The following is a 22710-nucleotide window of genomic DNA, read 5'->3' as shown; positions in this document are numbered from 1 at the left end:
GAATAGCCTTTGGTATCTGATCAGAATTTAAATCTTAACTTCTACAACTTTCCAGGTGGGTCACCTGGGACAAATTACCTTGCTCCTCTGTGCCTCGGTCATGGGAAAAGTAAGAGTACCCTTTATAAGGGCTATGGAGGGGATGAAATAAGATTTCATGTAGAGTGCCTGGCTCAGTGCCAGGACCATACTAAAAACAATGCACATGATAATAATATAATATCCCAAAGATATCATAATAGCCTGCATTACCACAGGACACAGAGCAGGGAGAGGGGAGGAGGACTAAACTGTTTCACGGTGTGTGTGGGGGGGGTTATGGATAAATCTCAAGGTGGAATTCCTAATACGGTGTAAGTGGGATTTTCACGAAAACCCTATCCTTCCTCTGACTGCGATGCGAGTTCACGGTCAAATCCAGCTGTATCACCTCACGTGTGCACTTAAAAGGCACCCACTCTGGTCCCCCTCAGTGAAACTGATGGTGGAGCGAAATGAGAGTTCACGTGGTTCTGGGCTGAGAAGGGGACGGGCAGGGTTTCAGAAGAGAAAGTCGCACCCGATTGTTTCACATTCACTCTAGGCCGAACCGCGGGGACCTGCTTCCACCCGCGAGCGTTTTCTGCGGAACACGGGAGGCCGCCGCCGAGGAAGGGGCGGAGGCAGAGGCGGAGGCGGCACCCAGGGGCCGGGGCAGAGGCCGGGACCATCGCAGTGACAGTTTATTTTCCTGCGGCGGCGGCGGCATCAGGGACGGCTGCTGCAGGCTCGGGATCGCCAGGCCTGCGCGTGGGTTTTCGAGGGAGCTCTCTGCGCTGGGCGCTGGGGAGCTACGGCAGCGAAGTGGAGGAGGAAGAGAGGAACGCACAGAAGCCAAACGAGTGAAGGTAGCAAAGCTCCATCAGTCCGTGGAGAAGCGGAGGAGGGTCGGCAGAGTGACGGGAGCGGGCGACTGCTCGCTGGGTGCCCTATCACCCTACTGCAGTGCCTTCTAGCAAAAGCCACCGCGGCCCGGGCTGCAGCGGCCAGACGGATGCCAAGGCCACACGGCAGGCGCGGGGACAGCCGCTGCAGTCGCCATCCCACGCGGGCTCCGGACATCAGGGGCTGCTGGTGAGTAGGCGCGCGCGCGCGTGTGTGTGTGTCTGTGTGTGTGTGCGCGCACCGGCACAGGCAAGTGTGCACGGCGGACGCGTGTGCCCGGTGGCCTGGCGCGCGCCGGCCCCTCTTCCGCTGGCGACGTCCTGTCCCGGGCTTGCTCCGCGGGAGGAAAATGCGCTTTGCGGCCGCTCACTTCCTTCCTGCGAGTCCTGCGGTCGGCTGCCTCAACCTGCGTTGCCTCTGTCCGCCCCCCAGCGGGCTCCGAGGGGTTAGTTTCACCTTGATGGGGAAAGCAGGAAGCCGTGGCTCCTGGGGGCAGGGTGGGACGCCCGCAGTGATCTACCTCCACGCGGGTGTTTCTGGTTTAGGCTTGGGGCGCGGCCTCGGAGATGGTGTCGGCGTTCAGAGAGACCCCCCGCATTGTCTTTGGGGGTGCGAGGTGTGGGGAGGGAAGGGGCGGCGGTTGGAAAAACAGGCGTCCTTGCAGGACCGTGTGTCATGCCTTTCTAGATGATGCTTACTGTTACGCCGTTTATGAGCCACTGTTACGCCGTTTATGAGCCACTCATAAGGCATTTTCCCTCACCTGAATAATTTATAAGCCTTAACGGAGAGCCTTTAATGAAACACACAAAGAAGTGGAATGTCACTAAAACATAATTTTCCAGAACTCTCTGAAACAAGCCACACCGCTGATAGCCAAGAGCCTAAGGTGCTGTAATTACTGAAATTTGAAAATAAATAAATAAACAATAAGTAATTCAGGAAACAGAACCTGATCGAGAGGATTGAAGAAAATCTTAAGTGTCTGGGTGGCTTCGGGGTGGCCTTCTGGAAATCGGTGTTTGAATCTTTGAATCTTTCAAAGTAAGCTCCAGAGAGCCCAGTGCTTTCCAAACATCCTGCTAATCACTGAGAATAAAATGAAGTCTTAGGTTTTAAGGCATTTCTAAGTTTATAATGGATATCACCAGGATGCTGATTTATGATCTCATGATTCAAGGCCCTGTCAAGGTCAATATGGCAGATTTGTTCCAGCCGTTCAATTACACGTGAATGTTTGATTTTCTGTTTCAAGTTTCGGGGAGTAGTTTTCTATGGTTGTTTTACACAGAGTTTAAGCCACTATCTTCTATGCTTTTCCAGATCTTGTTTCAGTTGGCAGTCTTATGTTTGTGGGATGGATGCTAAATTGAACTTCAAAAAGGTACTCTGTTTTAAAATATATATGTATAAAAAATGTACTCTGTGACTCTATTATTGTAGACATTTTATAGCTACACTGTAAATATCTATGTTTCTTTTTAATACTGAGTCAATGCCTTTGGGAAGGCACTGGGAAGTAGGTACCTCTTGTTTACCGTTTGCTCCATTACATCTTCATTCAAAGGCATGAAATGTTATTAGAATCTCCCTGGAAAATGAACAGGCTGCTTGTTTTCTGTTCAAGCACGTATATAGCAAATTGCTTGCCTCTTGGGAATCTGCTCTTGAACATACTACTTCACTTGTAATTTATGTATTAGCTTGTTCTTGGGAATTTTAAGAAGAAACGTGTTTTCTTACAGTCTTTTGTAACATAAGCACCATTTAAATCAGCAGGCAGAGAATCCAAGTCCTTTACCCATATTGTGGTCTTTAGGGCCAGTTTCTTGCATACTTTTGCTCTGTTTTATAGGACTCATTCCCATTGAAAGGCTTGGAAGGAGAAGTGGGAGCATCATGGTCCCAAGGGTGTCCTCAGCAAAGAGATTATTTCCTGGAGAGGAGACTGTTTTGGGGATTAGCTTCTGAGAAGGACTGATAAAAAATAAAGAATTGTTAGTAATAGTTACCTCTGTTTACTTTCGGCACAAAGGTCTTAACACAGTTCGATCACATTCCTTCTTCAAGGACTCTTCCCAAGACTACTTACAGCTACAATCCAGAGAGCGAGGTTGCCTTTTATAGAGAAGCAAAACCTGGTAATTCTTGCTCAGGATCGGAGGGGTAGAAGAAATAGTAGATGCTGCCCAGAAAATGCCATGTGCCTTCAGGGAGGATACATTTACCAATTAGACACACTTATAAACCACTGGGTTTGTGATTCTGTCTAATCCTAGCATTTTTTTCTCTCCCCTGTGAAAGATTTAGGAGTAGCTTCAATTGAAACTACGGGAAATGACTCATGGTCATCCTTGAAAATGTGAGAGTCAGTTCTCTACCCCTGAGGGCTAATGGATCTCAGCTGCCCATTAAATATTTGTTAAATGAATACCAATTCTAGAATCTTCCCAACCTTACTACATCACCTCTTCTAGTATTGATTATTTTTAGCCATAACTTTATATGAATCATCAAACATCAAACATTAAATTGGAGCCAATTGATAGTCAACTAAGACCAACTTCCTCAACTGAAGGAACAATAACGATCCCGCTAAAACAAAACAAAACCAAACAAAGAAAAAACCACTGTATTGGTACTTACTGACTTGCTTATTTCAGCTATCTGAACATGTGAATTGTCCAGTTGGATGTGTTGAGTGTACATTCAGAAATCCTGAGTTGACATCGTAATGTTCAACTCAGGAATGATCTAGATGTAGCTACATCTGGATATGCCTTTTGTCAGAAATTAGTTGCATTTCTAAGCAAATTAGATGAACTTCTAGTACAATCCTTCATCTCCTCATGTTGAGTAGAAAAGCCAGTTAAACTTTTGGCAAATTGCTAAGTCTTCAAAGTTCATATTTGATTTTCTTTCTAAATTTTAAATTAAATCCACGTTATGTTTGTCCATTGATGTGGTTGGCTTACAGACATTAATTCAGACCACTGGCTACTGAGTAACTTGTATTTATTAAAAGCAGCCCCTTGATATAAACACCAGTAATTCATATGTTTTGATTAGCTCTAGCTAGCCTTTCAAAATAAATGAGTGCATTGTATGATCTTGAATATGAAGAGTGTTATGCCTTCCGTTTTTTTTTTTTTTTTAATAGCTGTGACTTAACATCCCCAGTCATTGGAGGTTTACCCTGTGATTATGATTCATGATCTAATTTCAGGATGAACGATTAGAAAGCTGACTGAAATTTGTCTGGATATTAACATTATGGTGCATATAATAATGCAGATTTTTCTCTGATATTCTTCCCTTTTTGTCCTCCAATCAAGCTTGTTTCATCCTGAATAAAAATCAAATGAGATCCTTAAACATTTCAAAAGGTTTTCCTGTTGGGCTGTGTCCAAAATAAATAAAATTTAAAAATTGCTTATTACTGTTGTGAAGTAACACAAACACTACTGCTATTCTCTGCATAATGAAACATGGCCATTCTTATCAAGTATTCATTTGATAAGTAGGCACCCGAGCCCTTGAACTAGAGTTAAAGGCATGTTCCTTCCATGTCTCATTAAGTCCCTTGAAAGCAAGGGGATGGAATTTTGATTTAGATCAAGTAGCCAATTCAAGGTAGGTTCCTTGAAAGGAGTACCTAATGAAAGCATCTTTTCGGAAGAGCACTTTGGCAGTTGGATGGGGAGTGAGTGGGTTAACAGAAGGAGAGAGTGGAGGTGAAATGTGATGTCAGATAATGACAGCCTGACATAAGATCCCAGAGACACTGAGATGAAGAAGGGAAAACATCAGACAGCCAGACATCAGGATTCTTTGTTTTATGTGGAAGAGGAATCGTAAACCTGGGGCATAGTGTGATCACACACGTATTCCACATCCACGGAACACCTCACCAGTTGATCACAGCATTCTTTCCTGCCGAGCCCTGGTGTAACCTCAGAATCTTGCAAACGTTTGACAAATACTTATTAATAAATACTAGTTATTAAACATGTGCTATATGCCAGGCACTGTACTCAGCCTTTACATTTGTTATCTCAAGGATGATGGAGTGGTTGGGAACATGAATTCTTTTTGCCATTTACGAGTTGTGGGTCCTTGATTAAGTTACTAACTTCTCTGAGCTTCAGTTTCTTCATCTTTCAATTGGGATATTAGTTTCTGTCTCATAAGGTTTGGGGAAGGATTAAATGAATAAATAGGTATAAATGAAAAGTACTGAGAAGTGTCTGGCACAAGGTTAACTGCTACATGTATTAGTTGTTACTATTGTTATTAATTCATAAAACAACCTTATGGAATAGGTGCCATTTTGCAGATTAAAAAATTGAGGCACAAAAAGGCCAGGTAATTCACTCGGGGCCATAGGCTGGGATAGAGTGATAGAGCTGGGCATCAAACCCAGACAATCCGACTCCGGTGTTTGCTTGCCTAACTTGTGTGTATCCCTGATCACATGCCAGGTGCTGGGGACACTGACTGGGGAGAGAAAAGTGGGGGCTTGTCCTAATGAGATCCAGGGCTCCAGTCATTTCCACTGCAGAGTTTGTCATCTCCTATATAGATAGAATTAGTACCCAGATTATTGTACAAAACGTTTGCTGTTTTTCCTTGATGTTTGGGTATTTTGTAAATGTGTTTCATTAAATACTTTAAGAAGGGGTCCAATTTGTGTTTTCACATATGCTTTAAAAGTAGGTTATTTTTTGTTTTTGCCTAACAGTTGACATATGCAATACGTATTATATTCATTTGTAATATCTTTCCTTGTACCTAGTGATCCTTCGCTGGAGGCAGCAGGATATGTCTCCCTAATATAATGTATAATATATACATTATATGTTTTATATATATTGTGTGATGTAATATTATTTAGCTATATAATATATATTAGATGCATTTTATACAGTGTATGTCGTGTATACATAATATAATGTATACATTATATATAAGGTATGTATTATAAAATATATACATTATACTACATATTATATGTAATATAATAGATACTGTATAACACATATTAGGGAGACATTTACGTTAGATGTAAAGAATCACTGGAGAAGAGAGATGTTACGAATAATTATGTGTACATTATATTATTGGAAAGGTATCAGTATTCTGAAAAACTTCTATGCCATCCACCTTTGTCCACACTCTCAGAGTCTTATATATCTCCCATTCAGAAGCCATGGTGAAGTTATGATGACATTTCATAACCATTTTTATTCAGAATATTTTATAGAGTAAAAGCAGAGTAAATTTTAGCTGTTCTTTGACTTGACATAATTACGTGTAATTATAAAAGGCCAGGCGTTTTTATCATTGGACCTGCCATTAACATTATATTATACTTCGACTATACCTCAATTAAAAAAGAAAAAAAAAGAGAGGCCAGATTTTAATTATAGGTGGGAAGACTGCTGTAGCAACAAATAATCAAAAATTCTGCATTCCTCCAGCACTTCTTTAGCAAGGTGTATGTCATCACTGATTTCAATATTTTAACATTACATTAGTCCTTATAATTCTTTATTCTCATAAATAAATTTCAGAAATCTGTAACTAGTATTGTTTTTTTCTAAGGAGGCAAAAACTTTTCTTGGTCTTGTGTAAAGTTCACAGATACTATTTAGTTGAGGAAAATTTTTTAAATCTCATTTTTAAAAATACAGTCTGCATTGTTTGATTTTACCCTTTTGTGCAAATTACATAATTAGTTAACTAAAGTCCAGTTTCTTTTAAAGGAACTATTTTAAAATTTTGTGAGTTTAAACTTGATTAAGTTTGAGTTTTGGTGAATTCGGTCTTTTGTTTTTAAACTTTTGCTATACTTAGGTTTCAGTGCTTTCACCGTAAATGAACCAAAGATTCAGCCCAGCCTCATACAAGAGATAGCTGTTCAGGGACTCATCACAAATTATTCATTTTGATTGCTTGACTTGATTTGACCCTGGTTTATTGGAAACAGGAGGCCAGTGATGACTCATTTTTAACCCTTCCAGTCCCCAGTTGACGCTGCCTGCCTGTTTTGCCTTTGCAGGTACTGGGGGAAACTCCACTGTGGGTCTTTTTTGGGAGTGTTACTTCAAACTTGAGTGTCTAGGACAGTAATCAACTGTGCACCTTTTCATTAAAGGCATAAAGAAAACTGCAGTCAGTAATGGTGATCAAGTTTAAATTCAGCTCATCTAAGGACCGTATAATTTTATTTAACCTGTTGCTGGAGCCCTGTCTTTTAACACCGGAAGTATGCATTTCAACCACTGAGAAGAAATATGGAGAGGTCTTTATGCCTGTGGGTTCATGCTTCAGTCTTCTGACAGATTGACTTCAGTTCCTTTTCCAATCTGTTTTGTCCTTGAGAGGTTGGTTTATAAACTGTTCCACAGGATAAATTTTCTTTAACAAGAGGAACAATTGGAAGTGGTAGATGGAATGAGATTAGGAAAGAGAAGCCTGGAATAAATCCTTCATACGTTCCTGTTTTTGTAAAAATGGGGCCGAGAAACTCCTTACTGAATCAATGTAGTACTTTAAGGAAAAAAAAAAAGATGAAAATCACTTACAATCATTGGTGGGTGTGGAACTTTTTTTTGTCCAAGTATTGAAAAGTTCAAGAAATTCAAATGTGGCTTTTGAAAGAAATGTAAATGACCATCACATGCTTATGGCATCAAGGTTCTTTGTCTTTTGTCAAGTGTAATATTATTGAAAGACTTAGAAAGGTAACTAGGGCAGTGCATCGCAAACTAGTCTCAAAAAACCAGAATCACTTCCGTGCCACCCCCTAGGTTATTATTCAGTAAGATTGGGCGGGGCCTGGGAGCCTTCTTCTAACAGCCTTTTCAGAGGATTCTGATGCAGGTGGTCAATAAACCATACTTAGAGAAAAACCTATTTAGGAGCTAAATCTAATTTTATATGCAAATTTGTGCTTCTGTTTTTAAGCTTGATGCATTTATTCCTCTGATTTTCATATACATTTTTATGGAATAACATAGCCATCAAGGCTGCCTTGGAGTTTTTATAATGGCAGCCAACACTGTGTTTAATTTTCTTATTAATACCTGTTTTCAGGTGGAAGAAATCAGAAAACCACAGAGTTGGCAGGAAAGAATGTTGCACCTCCTTCTGAATGACAGATGTTGGGATAGGGCAGAGAGGGTTTGATCAAAAAGAAAAGTAGGGCAAGACTTCTATATTGGGAAGCAGTGGAAAGCAAAGTCTAATAGTGCACAGCACTGAGGGCCAGCAAGGGTGTTTAGACCTCTTCGGGTAGACACTAGGTTATCAGTTGCTTTTTTGAGCAGGGGACTAACCTGATGCAAACAAGCCTTACTCTTGTGCTAGGGACACATGGTACGTGGTCCAGAAGAGAGGATTAAGGAAAGGCAGAAGGGAGCAGGGTGAGCACTTGGGGCTTTGAATTTGGCAGGGCTGACTGAAGGGTTCATGCAGCAGTGTTCTCCCGTGCTGTTTTCCTGAAGGTCTGTAGCCAATAAACTGCTCTCCAGCAGCTGCATGTTATGGTGTGACACCAAGGCTGCCCAGTCATCAGGCCAGATAGCCTCTCTGGGTTTAGAAAGCCCTTGAATAACTGTTTCAACTACCACTACCTTCATAACGTTGTGAGGCAAGGGTCTCACGTTAGACAAGGGAAACAGACTCAGGGAGTAATTGATCAAAATCCACACATCTAGAAACTGGCAGGGCTAGGCTTCAAATCTGGAGCTACCTACTGAGAATTTATAGGCTTTAAAAACAGTATAATTTGTCATAATGAAGTGATACATACTTGTAACAAATTGTACCGAAATGAATAAGTTAAATATGAAATCCTTCATGATTTCATCCTTGAGAGAACAGCTGAGAAAAATCCAGTGCATGTTGTTCAGATACCTTTCTTGCAAATGCCAACATACATTAAATACATATGTGGGAGTCATACGTTATATGCTATTTTACAACTTGCTTTTTTTTTCACTTAATGCTGTAACGCGGACAACTTCCTGGTTCAGCACGTATAGATGTAAGTCTTTTCTAATGGCTTCATTTCCTGTACAGATTCTTTATTTCAAATAACCTCCTTTTGATGGCTGTGTATTTTAATTTCCAAAATTGTAATATTTTTAAGCCATGCTACAGTGGGAGCAAGTGTGTGTGTGAGTGTGTGTGTGTGTGTGTATTAGTGTATTATTTGGGCAGGACAGTCTATGGGGGAAACTTAGAATTGCTTGGTCAACAGGAATGCGTATTATTTTTTTTAATTGCCAATTTCTCTTCCAGTCTTCATCAATATTAAGTATGACCAATCATGTAAATTTTATCAATCAAATAAGTGGAAATACCATTTCAAATCCATAGTTTCTTAATTACTAGTGAAATTAATATTTTTCACGTGCTGCTTAGCCATTTATATTTCTCTCATGACGTGTTCATTCCATTTGCCGATTTTTATTCAACTTTGTATCTCTTTCTTACTGTTCTGCAAATATGCCCTATAGTTTAGACATAATCAATATTATATATGTTGCATATGATGCAAACTTTTTTCCTTTTGTTGTCATTTTACTTGTTGAAGGGATTGTTAAGGTACTAACTGAACATTTTTAAAATATTTAATTTTAAAATAATTTCAGAATTCCAGAAAATTGCAAAAATAGTACACAGAATTTCTGTATATCCTTTTTACCCGTTTCCCCAAATATTAACAGTTAATATAATCACGGTAGTTATCAAAATCAGGATACTAACATTGTTACAATACTATATTGTCTCATCTACAGATCTTATTCACATTTCACCAGCGTCCTCCTTCTGGTCCAGGATCCCATACAGGATCCCACATGGCATTTTTTGTCATGTCTCCTGAGTCCCTTTTGATCTGAAACATTCCTTCAGTCTTTCTGTCTTTCATCATCTTGACACTTTTTAAGAACACTGGCCAGTTTTTTTTGTAGAAAATCCCTCAGTTTGGGTTTGTATGGTATTTCTTCATGAGTATATGACCAAGAGTGTGACTTAGTTTGGAAGTGGTCAAAAATATCTGCCTGAGGAAGAGAAGCTTAAACTAACACTGGAAAGATACAGAGGAAGTAGAAGTGTGAAATGAGGGTGAATAGAAGGCTGGTGGGTTGGCAGCTGGATCAGACCCAGCTTTGTGGGACCTATTAAAGATGCATGATATTGACAGTGATGGAAAGCTATTAAAGGGTTTTAAGTGAAGAAATGACAATATCTGAATAGCATACCTGTTGTATATAGAATTAAACAAAGGGGAGCATGATGGAAACAAATAGACCAATTAGAAGGCTATTCGAGCGATGCAGACAGAGTAAAGGGTGACACAGATTGGGTACTGTAAGGAAAGATGGTGAGAAAATGCAGATTTGAGAGATATCTTGGAGGGTGACTCAGCAACTATAAGTGGTAGAATGGATGTGGAGTTGAGGGAGGGAGAAGATGCATGGTGACTGTTTCCAAGTTTTGCCAGGTTGTGTGTAATTGGGTGTTGATGCCATTCACTGAGATACAGGAGAAGTTTTCTCTGTTGAAGTCAGAAGCATCACCATCTCCACTTCCCTTAGATGCCAACATTTGCAGTATCTTTGCCTACTTACGCTCCTATATCCCTGTCTGTCCACTTAACTTCCAGGTTCTATGTTTTTTTCCCCCTCAGAATCGCTCCCAATTGCTATTTATCCTTCTACATTCTTTTTACCACTTTCAGTCCAGTCCTGGGGTATCTCAAACACAGTTGCATGCTTGCCTCCTCTCTGAATTGCCGATATCTCTTCTCTATGCAAGTTTATCCATCACTCCTAGACTTTTATTTTTCACCTTCATTGCGGTATAATTAACAGAGACTACTTCAATTTAATAAATATGTACTTAGTTCCTAGTTTGGGCAGATCACCTTATTGAGCAGAGTTGAGAATTAAATAAGAAGCTAAGCAAAATTGAAGAGATTCAGGGTCTTTTTGCCTAATGATAAAAAGAATCTGTATCCTTGTCATACTACTTACATAAAAATAAATTCCACACAGATCAACGGTATTTATTCAAAAATAACTAACCATAAAATTACTAGGAGAAAAGATTGGTAGACATATTTAAAAAAAATTTTTATCATCAGTCAGTTTGAAGACCTTTTAAAGAATGATGAAAAATCCAGATATCATAAAAGAAAAAAATAGATCCATTTGACAGCCTAAAATTTTAAAATTTTGTACAAAAAATTAAACAACCTTCAACAAAAACTCCAACTAAACTAATAAATATAGAAAGAAGGATAGAAATAGAAAATTCACCATTTTCAAACACCACAGTAATAATCACTTCAGAAAAGAATAATCTTTGGATGCTAAAATGAATGGGCAAAAGTATACTTGCATATTGGCAAAGTAATTCCCTATAAGACACTTTGTAATTACAAAAGGAAAAATAGTATCTTTACAGGGGAGAAACATGGCAGACATAACTTAGGTGATCAGAGTAAACATCGCTGATAACAGGGCAAATCAGTGTCTCCTGAGGTACTGAGAAGGACACCCCACCACTTCTGAGATATTTTTGCCAAAAAATGCATAACCACCTCTGTTGTATTTCGTATTTGTAGCACTTACCGCAGTTTTAATGATATATTTGTGCAGTTAGTTGTTTAGTATCTTACTTAGTACCTCTGTGCTCAACCTCCTGCCTCTAGCAGAAGGTAAATTTCAAAAGATCAATATCCTCTGTGTCTTTGCTCACTAGTTCCTAGCAGGAAGTAGGAGCTTCATAAATAATGTTGAATAAATGAATGAATGAATGAATTTACTTGGAGCTGATACTTGTGGGAAAGATATACAGTAGTTATTAGCCTTGGAACTATTGAGTGAGAAATCACAGTCGGATACCCTGGTGAAAGTGGATGGAGTGTAGACACAGTGCTCAGATTAAGCCTTAAATGAAGCCTTGAAAGAAATGTGTCCCATGGAATAAAAGTATGTTAAAAGACAGAAAATTAATAGGTAAGATGCAAGGTGAGGGAAGTGGGAGGAAAAAGGAAATGCCTCTACTTCATTTAGAGCAAAGCAGGAGTTTGTTCGAAAGTAGGTACTGTTCAGCTGATCAAGGCAGGTATTTAGGGGGTTATTTGTAACTGTCTTAGAGCAGTTTTATCTGATGCAGTGAGTCTCAAGTTTCAATGTGCATAAAGATCTCCTAGGCTGCTTGATAAAAATAGAGCTCTGTGGGGCACCCTTGGCAGAAATTCTGACTTGATGGGGCATAGAAATCTGTTTCTTATTAACAACCACCCTCCTCCTCCACTGAGTAATTATGGTGCAGGTGGCCCAGGAACCACACTCAGAGGAAACTTTACATCAGAGTAGAGGGGTATAAGCTGCAGTGAAGGAAAATAAGAAGGAAGTGAGTAGGGCGAACAAAGAGAAACAGTGGATGGCCACTTGCTAACGACTTTGGCAGTATAGGGAGGGGGCTCTTTAAACATTTAAAAGTAACCTGCCAGGGAAAGTTATGAAGGGACACAGCCTGTTTTGGTTTTGTCCACCTCGTTGAAGAGATTGTCTAGTTCAAAACCAAAAATGTGACTGCAGCTGTCTATTGAAATATGTTGAACAGTTAGAATATTTCCTTTGGTTGAGGAACACAGGAGAAGCAGCGTATGAGAGGTATTCTGGGACAGCTTTTGCTTTTGAAAGTAGTGCTGGGGCTTCCCTGGTGGCGCAGTGGTTGAGAGTCCGCCTGCCAATGCAGGGGACACGGGTTCGTGCCCCGGTCCAGCAAGATCCTACATGCCGCGGAGCGGCTGGGCCCGTGAGCCATGGCCGCTGAGCCTGCGCGTCCAGAGCCTGTGCCCCGCAACGGGAGAGGCCACAACAGTGAGAGGCCCGCGTAACGCAAAAAAAAAAAAAAAAAAAATTAAGAAAGAAAGTAGTGCTGGACTAAATTCATGCCTTTCAAGCACTGCCCTTAGGAAATTTATGAAAATTAAATAAAATTGATTAATAATGCCCAAGGACTGACCTCATCTCTGGGCTTCAGGCATCTGGCAGGCAAGAAGATGATGTTATTTAAAAAATGTATTTCTGACTCATTATGCTTCATTGAATTAGATAACTTGTGGATAGTATTTTCTTTTCTTTTTTAACATCTTTATTGGAGTATAATTGCTTTACAGTGGTGTGTTAGTTTCTGCTTTATAACAAAGTACATCAGCTATACATATACATATATCCTCACATCCCCTCCCTCTTGAGTCTCCCTCCCAATCTCCCTATCCCACCCCTCTAGGTGGTCACAAAGCACCGAGCTGATCTCCCTGTGCTATGTGGCTGCTTCCCACTAGCTATTTTACATTTGGTAGTATATATATGTCCATGCCACTCTCTCACTTCGTCCCATCTTACCCTTACCCCCCCCCATGTTCTAAAGTCCATTCTCTACCTCTGCATCTTTATTCCTGTCCTACCCCTAGGTTCTTCAGAACCTTTTTTTTTTTTAGATTCCATATATATGTGTTAGCATATGGTATTTGTTTTTCTCTTTCTGACTTACTTCACTCTGTATGACAGACTGTAGGTCCATCCACCTCACTACAAATAACTCAATTTCATTTCTCTTTATGGCTGAGTAATATTCCATTGTATATATGTACCACATCTTTATCTATTCATCTGTCGATGGACACCTTAGGTTGCTTCCATGTCCTGGCTATTGTAAATAGTGCTGCAATGAGCACTGTGATACATGACTCTTTTTGAATTATGATTTTCTCAGGGTATATGCCCAGTAGAGGGATTGCTGGGTCATATGGTAGTTCTATTTTTAGTTTTTTAAGGAAGCTCCATACTGTTCTCCATAGTGGCTGTATCAAATTACATTCCCACCAACAGTGCAAGTGTTACCTTGGATAGTATTTTCTTAAAAGCAAATTGCAATAAAAAGGGAAGTATGTTCAAGTGGATGTTAGAGTTTAGTGGCTTATGGGTGGCTTATCTTTAGAATGCATAATTTCCATGAAATTTTAGTATTTCAACAGCAAGATAACACAATTAAGCTCAAATGAATCTATCTTGGCAAATTAACTGAATTTCTCCCCAACACTTCAAATTCATTTTCCAAATGTTTTATGAATTTTTAATTGTTTTATGAAGATATTAATTGAATCACCTCATTTAAAAAGTACAACAGAATCATAAATTAGTATACTTGTGAGCATATGAAATGCCTTTTGAATACCAGAATTTATTTTATTTTTTTATTGAAGTATAGTTGATTTACAATATTGTGTCAGTTTCAGGTGTACAGCAAACTGATTCAGTTATACATATATATTTTTTTTTTCCAATTCTTTTCCATTATAGGTTATTACAAGACATTGGCTATAGTTCCCTGTGCTATACAGTAAATACATGTTGTTTAGCTATTTTATATATAGTAGCATATATCTGTTAATCCCATACTCCTAATTTATCCCTCTCCCCCATTTCCCCTTCAGTAACCATAACTTTGTTTTCTATGTCTGTGAGTCTGTTTCTGTTTTGTTTTTTTTTTTTGTGGTACGTGGGCCTCTCACTGCTGTGGCCTTTCCCGTTGCGGAGCACAGGCTCAGCGGCCATGGCTCACGGGCCCAACCGCTCCGCGGCATGTGGGATCTTCCCGGACCGGGGCACGAACCCGTGTCCCCTGCATCGGCAGGCGGACTCTCAACCACTGCGCCACCAGGGAAGCCCTGTTTCTGTTTTATAAATAAGTTCATTTGTATTATGTTTTAGATTCCACATAAGTGATATATGTTATTTGTCTTTGGCTTACTTCACTCAGTGTGATAATCTCTAGGTCCATCCATGTAGCTACAGAGACATTTATTTCATTCTTTTTTATGGCCAAGTAATTTGAGTACCACAATTTAGAAGTTACATTAAAAACCAGCACATATTTTGAATTAAACTGTGTCTTGGTCGAATAATTATGCATTTGAATTTCTTCACTACATATTCCAGGTGGTCAGTCCACAGACATCGCATCACTCTGCCTAAGAAACAAGTGGAGGGAATGGATGCCCTTTTATTTCTTTGGCCGGAAGACGATGAAACAGATGTAATGCTGAACTGAAGTCTCATTTCTGCAATAAATCCTATCACTCTTGTCCAAAGTCCAAGAATTTGACCTTCCCCTGATTTCACCATCAGCTATTAAATATTAATTGCGAGTATCGCTGTGTGACTACGAGTATGAACTCTGGGATATTACATACCTAATTTTGAGTCCTTGCTCCACCACTTACTTAAGTTGCTTGTCTAGTCTAGGCTCAAGTTTCCTCCCCTGTAAAATGGAGATAATGGTCATTATCATTTGCTGAGTGCTTCCTGACACCAAGCAGCTGGCTGTTGGTTTCACAAGCATTTTCTCACTTCACCTTCTCAACAGGTCTTTCCTTAGTTACTGTTATCAACCCCACTTTGCAGTCTGGGTAGTTGTGATTCTGCAGTTATTGCTTGGAGTCAGGCTTTGAACCCATGTGGTCTGACCCTGGAGGCTGCATGTCTAATCTCTAGACTCAACTGCTTCCTATTTGATAAGGCGGTTGTGGGGGCTGAGAATGGAGGTCAATGCATTACTTCAGATAACCAGGGAAGGAAAGCTTTTGGTTAGTATATAATTAGTAACCCATTACTATAATATGATATTATATTATCATAATAATATAATTATTATTACGATAGCTCTTTTGCTGAATTAAAGGTGATATACATAGTCCTACCTCACCTGCCCAGAACTCAACTTGCTCTTATGTAGAAGACAGTAGAGGAAAGAAAAGGTAAGAAAAATGATTTTTGAGCAACCAAATTAGAAATCAGGTAGCAGTCACTGCAATCAGCATATAGTTTATTCACAGGAGATCCTTTCAGACCCATGTCCAGTTAAACTTTAATTTTACAAATAAATTTAAATTATTTTATCAGTAATCAAGATAGACTAAAAGGAGAGAAAGACTGAAGTCAGAGAAGTTTAGTAAAGAAGTTGTTTTTTAAGTGATTTTCTAGATGAAAACAAATTAGAGCTGGAGGGAAGCATTGCTGTTGGCAGGTACATTGAAATAAAACTGAATCATGAAGAAAGAGTTAAATAATATTTATATTTTAATCAAAGAAGAATGTAATATTATAGAAATATTTCCTTCAAAAATTGTTAAATCTCACAAACTTCTTCCCCTTCTTCTTCTTCTTAATATTAGTATTAGTATTCAGAATTACCACTTTCACCATTGGATTCACATAGGTAAACATTTCCTTATGTTGCCAGAGGAATCCTGTATCAATTGGGCAGCAGATTACAGAATCCTAAGAGTGCCTTCAACAATGGTACTTATGTCTTACACAATAACAGTTCAGAGGAGAATGGTTTCAAGGTAAGCTCAGCAGCTCAACAGTGTCTGCAAGGAGCCAGGCTCCTTCTACCCTCCACCTCTGCCATCCAGCTGGGTCTTAGGCTTGACCCGTCTGGGTTGCAAGACGGCTGCTGCATTTCAAGTCTTACATGAAGACACATGTCCAGCTGATGAAAAGGCGCATATTCTCCAGACTATCTCTTTGTGTTAGAGATGAAAGTATCTCAGAGTCCTCCCAATAGATTTCTCCCTTCTGGTCCCATTGTCCAAGATTTGGTCACTTGCCAACTAGTCAAGTCCTGAGTGCCAGGGAGTCTGGAAAAGTGAATATCTCTAGTGAGGCTGGGCCCTGCTGGCAGGAAGAAGCGGGGGTGGGGAGAGTGGGCGGCTGTTGGATAGACAACTGACAGCGGCTGTCAAAGACTAATTGCAATGAAGCAAGTAGTTAAACATTAGTCATCTCTGCTATGTATAATAGAAGCCTACGTCATCTTACTTTTCTAACCATTTGATGTGAAAAAGGACTGATTTTCTTTGAGTTTTCTACTGCATGCCAGGAACTGTAATAGAATTTGTGTGTGTGTGTGTTTTAATGATCTTTATTTAATTTGGTCATGCTGCGTGGCATGCGGGATCTTAGTTCCCCAACTGGGGATGGAAGTGGACGCCCCCTGCAGTGGAAGCGTAGAGTCCTAACCACTGGACCGCCAGGAAGTTCTCTTTTTTGTGTTTTTTTTTTTTAACCTCATGTAAGCTTCCACTGAGTTCTTCTGGAAGGGTGTTATTTCCCCCCATTTAATAGATGAAGATAAAGTACACAAAAGGGTTAAATAAGACACCATAGCACTCCCACCTCACAAGTGGTAGAAGCTGGTTTCTCCTACACATACATATACAGCCCCAAACCCTGAGCTGCTGGGTTAAGGGTGCCCAACCATCTCACCTGGTGTCAGAATAAAAATTGTACTGCACTATGAGAAATAATTCTTTTCTGTCCCAAAGTGCAACTTGATTGCCCTCAGCGTAGCCTAGACTTACCTAAAAGTAATTTTAAACATATATTGGGGGCTTCCCTGGTGGCGCAGTGGTTGAGAGTCCGCCTGCCGATGCAGGGGACACGGGTTCGTGCCCCGGTCTGGGAAGATCCCACATGCCGCTGAGCGGCTGGGCCCGTGAGCCATGGCCGCTGAGCCTGCGCGTCCGGAGTCTGTGCTCCGCAGCGAGAGGGGCCACAACAGTGAGAGGCCCACGTATCGCAAAAAAAAAACCAACAAATACAAAACCTATATTGGGCATGGTGTTTTATTTAATAATCTTTCCTGTAGCAACTGCATTCTTGCTGATTGATCTAATCTTAACCACACTGCTGAGGTATGTTTAACTTGGGATATCCTTCTAGGAATAAGAGACAAATGCCTGATACCTAGCAGGTACTCACATGTAGTACTTACAAGTATATAAAAAAGACAATAAAAGCTATTTCTAATATTCGGATCAAGTTTCATATTTATCAATATTTTAGTACAAATAATGTTATCATCTGGGTCACAGCAGATGATAATTTCTGATTTACAAATATTGTATAAAAATAATCTCTTGAGTATAAAAAAATAATCTTTGGTTTTAACATCTGAATCCTTCCAAATGAAAAGCAAGGATGGGCTTAGGTCATTTTTTTTTTCCTGAAGCAGGTCCCAATCTGTAAGCCTCCTGTGACTCAGGAGATACTCCTTTCTGCCTCTGTCATTTAAAGCATGGGAGTGACCCTTTAACCTCCTTTTATCTAAATCAGATTAGGTCACTGCGGCCCACAGTCTAGGTTATGATCATTTGCTTTATCTCCAACTAAGTAAATTGCACCATGTTCTTCCAGGAAAACCTGAACTCTAACCCAGTGGGGAGAAGAAAGGCTGCTTTTGGCCAATTAGAAATGAGACTACAGCGTGTGGCATGAGGTGTTCTGGCCTCTCTCATCTGCCACCCCTGCTTATCCAGTTCCCTACAGCACTCAGCCTGAAAGGAGTACCAGTGAGAAAACGACACATTTGGGCGATGGTCTCACTGGCTGTCCTGTGTGCCCGGTCTCTCAGGAGACTCTTTCCTGCCTGGTTAGTCTTTTGTATTCTGGAAAATCTGTCTCTGTGTATGCAAGTAAGTCAGGATTCTGAGCTTAGCACCCCTGCCCCCCCCAAAAAAAAGTATTTAAGAAAAAAAAAGAAAGAGAAGGAAAATTAAGGGAATTAATAATTTAGGCTAAAAAGGTCACAAAAGAAACACTGTGTTAACAGATTCGATATTGTTCTTGGCATTACTTGATGCTGGTTTTAAAGGGCAGAATCGTAGAGCTGCTTCCATATTTCCTTGGGGGCAGTTGAGGCATAGAGACATCCAGGCTATGTATCAACTAAAAATTTATATTTTTATATTAGAAAAAGAGAATGGGTATTGCAGATTATATAGCAGTCTGCCACATTTGCTCTTGTGGGTCTTGGGTTCTGTGAGGTAAGGTATCTCTTATTGTGCCCTCAGTGTTCTAATTATTTTAGTGAGACCTTAGTAGTACAAATGGAAGGTGATACTTGACCATTATTTTTTCATCTTTTAGATACTCATGGCCCACTATATTTCTGGTTAGATTGAAGTAGCATGGCGAGGTTTTGTTTTGTTTGTTTGCGTAGTTGATCTAGAGCAGCGGGTTTTCAAATTTTTTGGTCATGAGACCACTTTACACTCTTAAAAATTACTAAGGGCACTAAAAAGCTTTGTTTCTGTGGGTTATATCTATTTATATTTATCATATTAAAAATTGTAGCAGACATTTACAAGAAGATACAAGTGAGCATAGCCATTAACTTGTACCCTATGGAACTCTCCACTATACAGCTGGATGGTAAAAAAAAAAGCAAATAATGTTTTAGTAATATTACAAAAATAATATTGACCTTGCAGACCCCGTGGGGATGCTGTATCACACTTTGACATCTACTGGTCTTGAGAACATAACCTGTTTATGCTGACATGGGTAATTGTTTATATTGCAGGGGATAAGTGCTAGGACTGCAGATTGAAAAATAAAGGAATTAAGGCAGGACCACTGCCACTGAGTAGTTAATGGTCCAAAAAGAAGCAGTTAACTGACAAATGTATAAACTTCTTTCTTATTAGATTTGAGGGGAGTTGGTTTCTGTTTCTGAATTATAAATAAATTTGTGTGTGGGAGTTAATAGAGTTAAAGAGAGATTTAACTATTGGTTTTCATCTATAGGAATTTAATAAATTCTGGTGTTCAAGATATATTGAATTAAGCATTTTATACGTCTAGAAGCTCATTGCGGAAAAGTTTGATTTTTCTGTGCACTTACCATTGTTTTTGGCCGCCCAGCCCTGAATCTACCTTTTCTCACCTGGCACATCCCACTTTGCCTCCTATGGAAGTGTGAAGTGCTAGATATTTGCGTTTTGCGTTTTTAACCACCTTTGCAGCCTGGCTGCAGGCGTGTGACCTAGGTTCTGCCAGGCAGGCACCTCCATCTCATATTTTGAAATAGAAACTAGTGACATGAAAAAATATGTGGCATCTCCACAGGTGGTTTCCCAGACAGCAGCTGGTGTCGGTGATGGAAGCCACTGGCTCCCCCGCCCATCAGTGACAGGCAGCAGACCAGTGCTGCTGTGTGATTTGGGGTCATGTTGCTGGGTATGTAGCCTCCAGGCCCAATTTCTCTGGCCTTCTTGGAAATTTGTGACCTTTCCATTATCATTCTGTGGATTCAAGAGTCAGTGCCTTTGCTTGCAACTAAGAATCCTGCTTGATACATTCTCAGATGCAGTGTCTTTCAAAGCGTTGTTTGGAAGTCTCATGTATGAAAATCACCTGCACCACATCCTAACAATGCTATTGGTGGGCTTAAAACTAGGGGATCCAAAATCCTTTTGAGTTCCAGGAATCTGCATTTTAAACAAGTCTCAGGGTTATATGATTTTAGAAGTGCTGTGCTAATGTTTCCAACTTTTTAAATTATTTGTGCTCTGTTTAAGGATCTGAGTAACCCCTAAAAGAATTCATCTTTGGCTTTTAGGAGACCCTAATCAATGAGTACTTAGTATTTCCTTGTCCTGTTCTCTCCCCACCCAGCCTCAAATTCTCCATAAGCCTCTTTGTTCTGTCTCCTTAACTCTTTTAACGTCTTTTTTTTTTTCCGTTTTATTCTCACCGAGAAGTGGTAATTCCCCCGAAGGGATTGCCTACATTCAGTGGTCCCAGGATTAATCTGGATTTTAAAACTACACTGTGACTGGGGCTCTCTGTAGGTCCTTTCTTTCTTGGGCATTTCTGCAACCTGCAGGCCGACAGCTTGATGTGTACTCCAGGGATCACTGGAGAGGATGAAGGGGAAAGATCAGAACACACTAAGTGACTTTCCTTGGAAGGATTGTCCAGCCATGGATTCAGGTCAGAAAATAGCACGGAAGGATTGAATAATCTACTTCTGAAGTTTTTGAGAATCACAGAATGTTGTAACTTGAAAGAGTGTAGCTTAACCCCCTCATTTCATGAATGAGGAACTGAGGAGAAAATATGTGTTCAGAGTCGCATAAGTGATTAGTGGAATATATAAGCCGACATAAATTTAGAAGTGGGAAGTGATCATGCAGAGCTCGACCTAAACTAGCATACAAAGGAAGGAGACTAACATTTATCGAGTGATTATTTGAACTTGGGTACATTCACTTAACATCCCTGAGCCTCAGTTTCCTCAACTGCAAAATCAAGATTCTAGTAATAGTGGACATTGATATGATATTGACTATGTGCTGGGAACTGTTCTAAGCACTTTATGTGCTAAGTCATTTAATCCTTACCACAATGACATGACATAGGTACTCTTATTTTCCCCCTTTATTCAGGTGCACAGAAAGGTTAGATATTTACCTGCAGTCACCCAGCTAGAGTATTCATTTTCTATTGCTGCACTGCAAATCACCCCAAGCTTCATGTGTTAAGACAACATACATTTGTTATCTCACAGTTTTGTGGGTCAGGAGTCTAGGCACGGCACAACTAGGTCCGCTGCTCGGGGTCTCACAAGGCAGCAATGGAGGCGTCGACCAGGGTAAGGATCTCATCTGAGGCTTGGAGTCCTCTTCCAAGAGCCGTTATTCTTGGCAGAATTCATCTCCCTACTGCTGTGGAACTCAGGCTGGCTGAGTCTTCCAGGTCAGCAAGAGAGGTCTCCCACTCAGGATAATCTCCCTTCTGATTAATTGAACCTCAAATGATTAGGGGCCTTAATATATCTGCAGAATCTCTTCGTCTTTGCCATGTGACAGAATATAATAAACATGGGAGTAATCTCCCATCACCTTTGCTATGTTCTGCTGAGATGAGAAGCCAGTTATAGGTCTTGGCCACACTCAAGGGGAGGGGATTACACAAACCTGTGGATCCCAAGGGGCGGGAATCACAGCACTCTCTTAGAATTCTACCTACCACAGCCAGTAAGACTTAGTTTAAGCCCAGATGGGCTCCAGGTCTGAGTCCATGCTCTCAATCACAATGACCTTCTTTCTCCTTTCGAAGCAAGTAAATCCACTTTATAACCTTGCGTAGTATTCTAAGTAAGATAACACCCAGCAGATTCATACTGGGTACTAGGCAATAACTAATTCTCTTCACACTTCCTGTTTTAAAAGTCTGCTTCAAGAAACCTTATAACCACCTGCAGTTTTGTATTTTCAGGAAGAGATTTCCAGTCGTCTCAGATAATATAAGTTATTTCAATTTGTTCATATTTTTTCTGAGGCAGAAATAAGCCTGGCATTTGGGATTTGAGACTTGAGTTCTCAAGAAATAACCTTAGCTCTGCTTTTTGTCTTTGAAACAGATGAAGTGATTGAGAAGAAACAATAAACACCATCATTTTGTAGACAGGACAACATGGATCAGCCGTTAACGGTGAATTCCCTGGTAGGTGGCACCAACCAATATTTTACATGTGGTCTGAAAACCCAAAAAGAAGAACAGAAACACACTGAATGTGAAATGACTCACAATTCAGGAAGTTGAGCATTTGCCGTTTTCATCCATCTGCGTGGTCCTCTCCTTTGAGGAAGTGATTAATAAACCCATCTTTGCTAGAATTAAAAATAATGCTTTTTTTTCCATGGAAGTGTGAAATGTTAATTTATCTGGTTCGATTCCAGGAGTGTAGTCCTTTAGCACAACACCAATGACATTGTAGCAGGTACTTCAACTTCTTTGTGCCTCAGCTTCTCCCCAGATAAAAAGTAGAGGCTTACCTTGTGTGGTAATGACCAAGGAAATAACTTTCTATTTAACACCTAGATGCTGCTTTGGGATCTTTGTG

The 22710-nt window shown here is 40.1% G+C and overlaps 1 protein-coding gene across 10 annotated transcripts in view; it reads left to right on the top strand.

Moving 5' to 3' along the window:
* The first annotated feature begins 533 nt into the window (after positions 1 to 533).
* The window catches only part of STAMBPL1 (STAM binding protein like 1), a 47606-nt gene continuing 25429 nt past the window's right edge, over positions 534 to 22710 (top strand). For 2 of the 10 annotated variants that reach the window (XM_019940529.3, XM_019940701.3), the window contains exons 1-3: positions 542 to 1113; positions 2248 to 2308; positions 22228 to 22310. In XM_019940529.3, the coding sequence (XP_019796088.1) occupies positions 22281 to 22310 (30 nt within the window). In that variant the 5' untranslated portion in view covers positions 542 to 1113; positions 2248 to 2308; positions 22228 to 22280. Of the gene's footprint in view, positions 1114 to 1146; positions 1370 to 2247; positions 2309 to 17980; positions 18451 to 22227; positions 22311 to 22710 lie in introns of those variants that run through there. The other 8 variants (XR_002177449.3, XM_019940608.3, XM_004322005.4 and 5 more) reach the window with 6 other exon arrangements.

Source organism: Tursiops truncatus, chromosome 16 (assembly GCF_011762595.2).
Source record: "Tursiops truncatus isolate mTurTru1 chromosome 16, mTurTru1.mat.Y, whole genome shotgun sequence".
Lineage (NCBI taxonomy): Eukaryota > Metazoa > Chordata > Mammalia > Artiodactyla > Delphinidae > Tursiops > Tursiops truncatus.
This window is presented reverse-complemented; position numbering and strand designations above follow the sequence as displayed.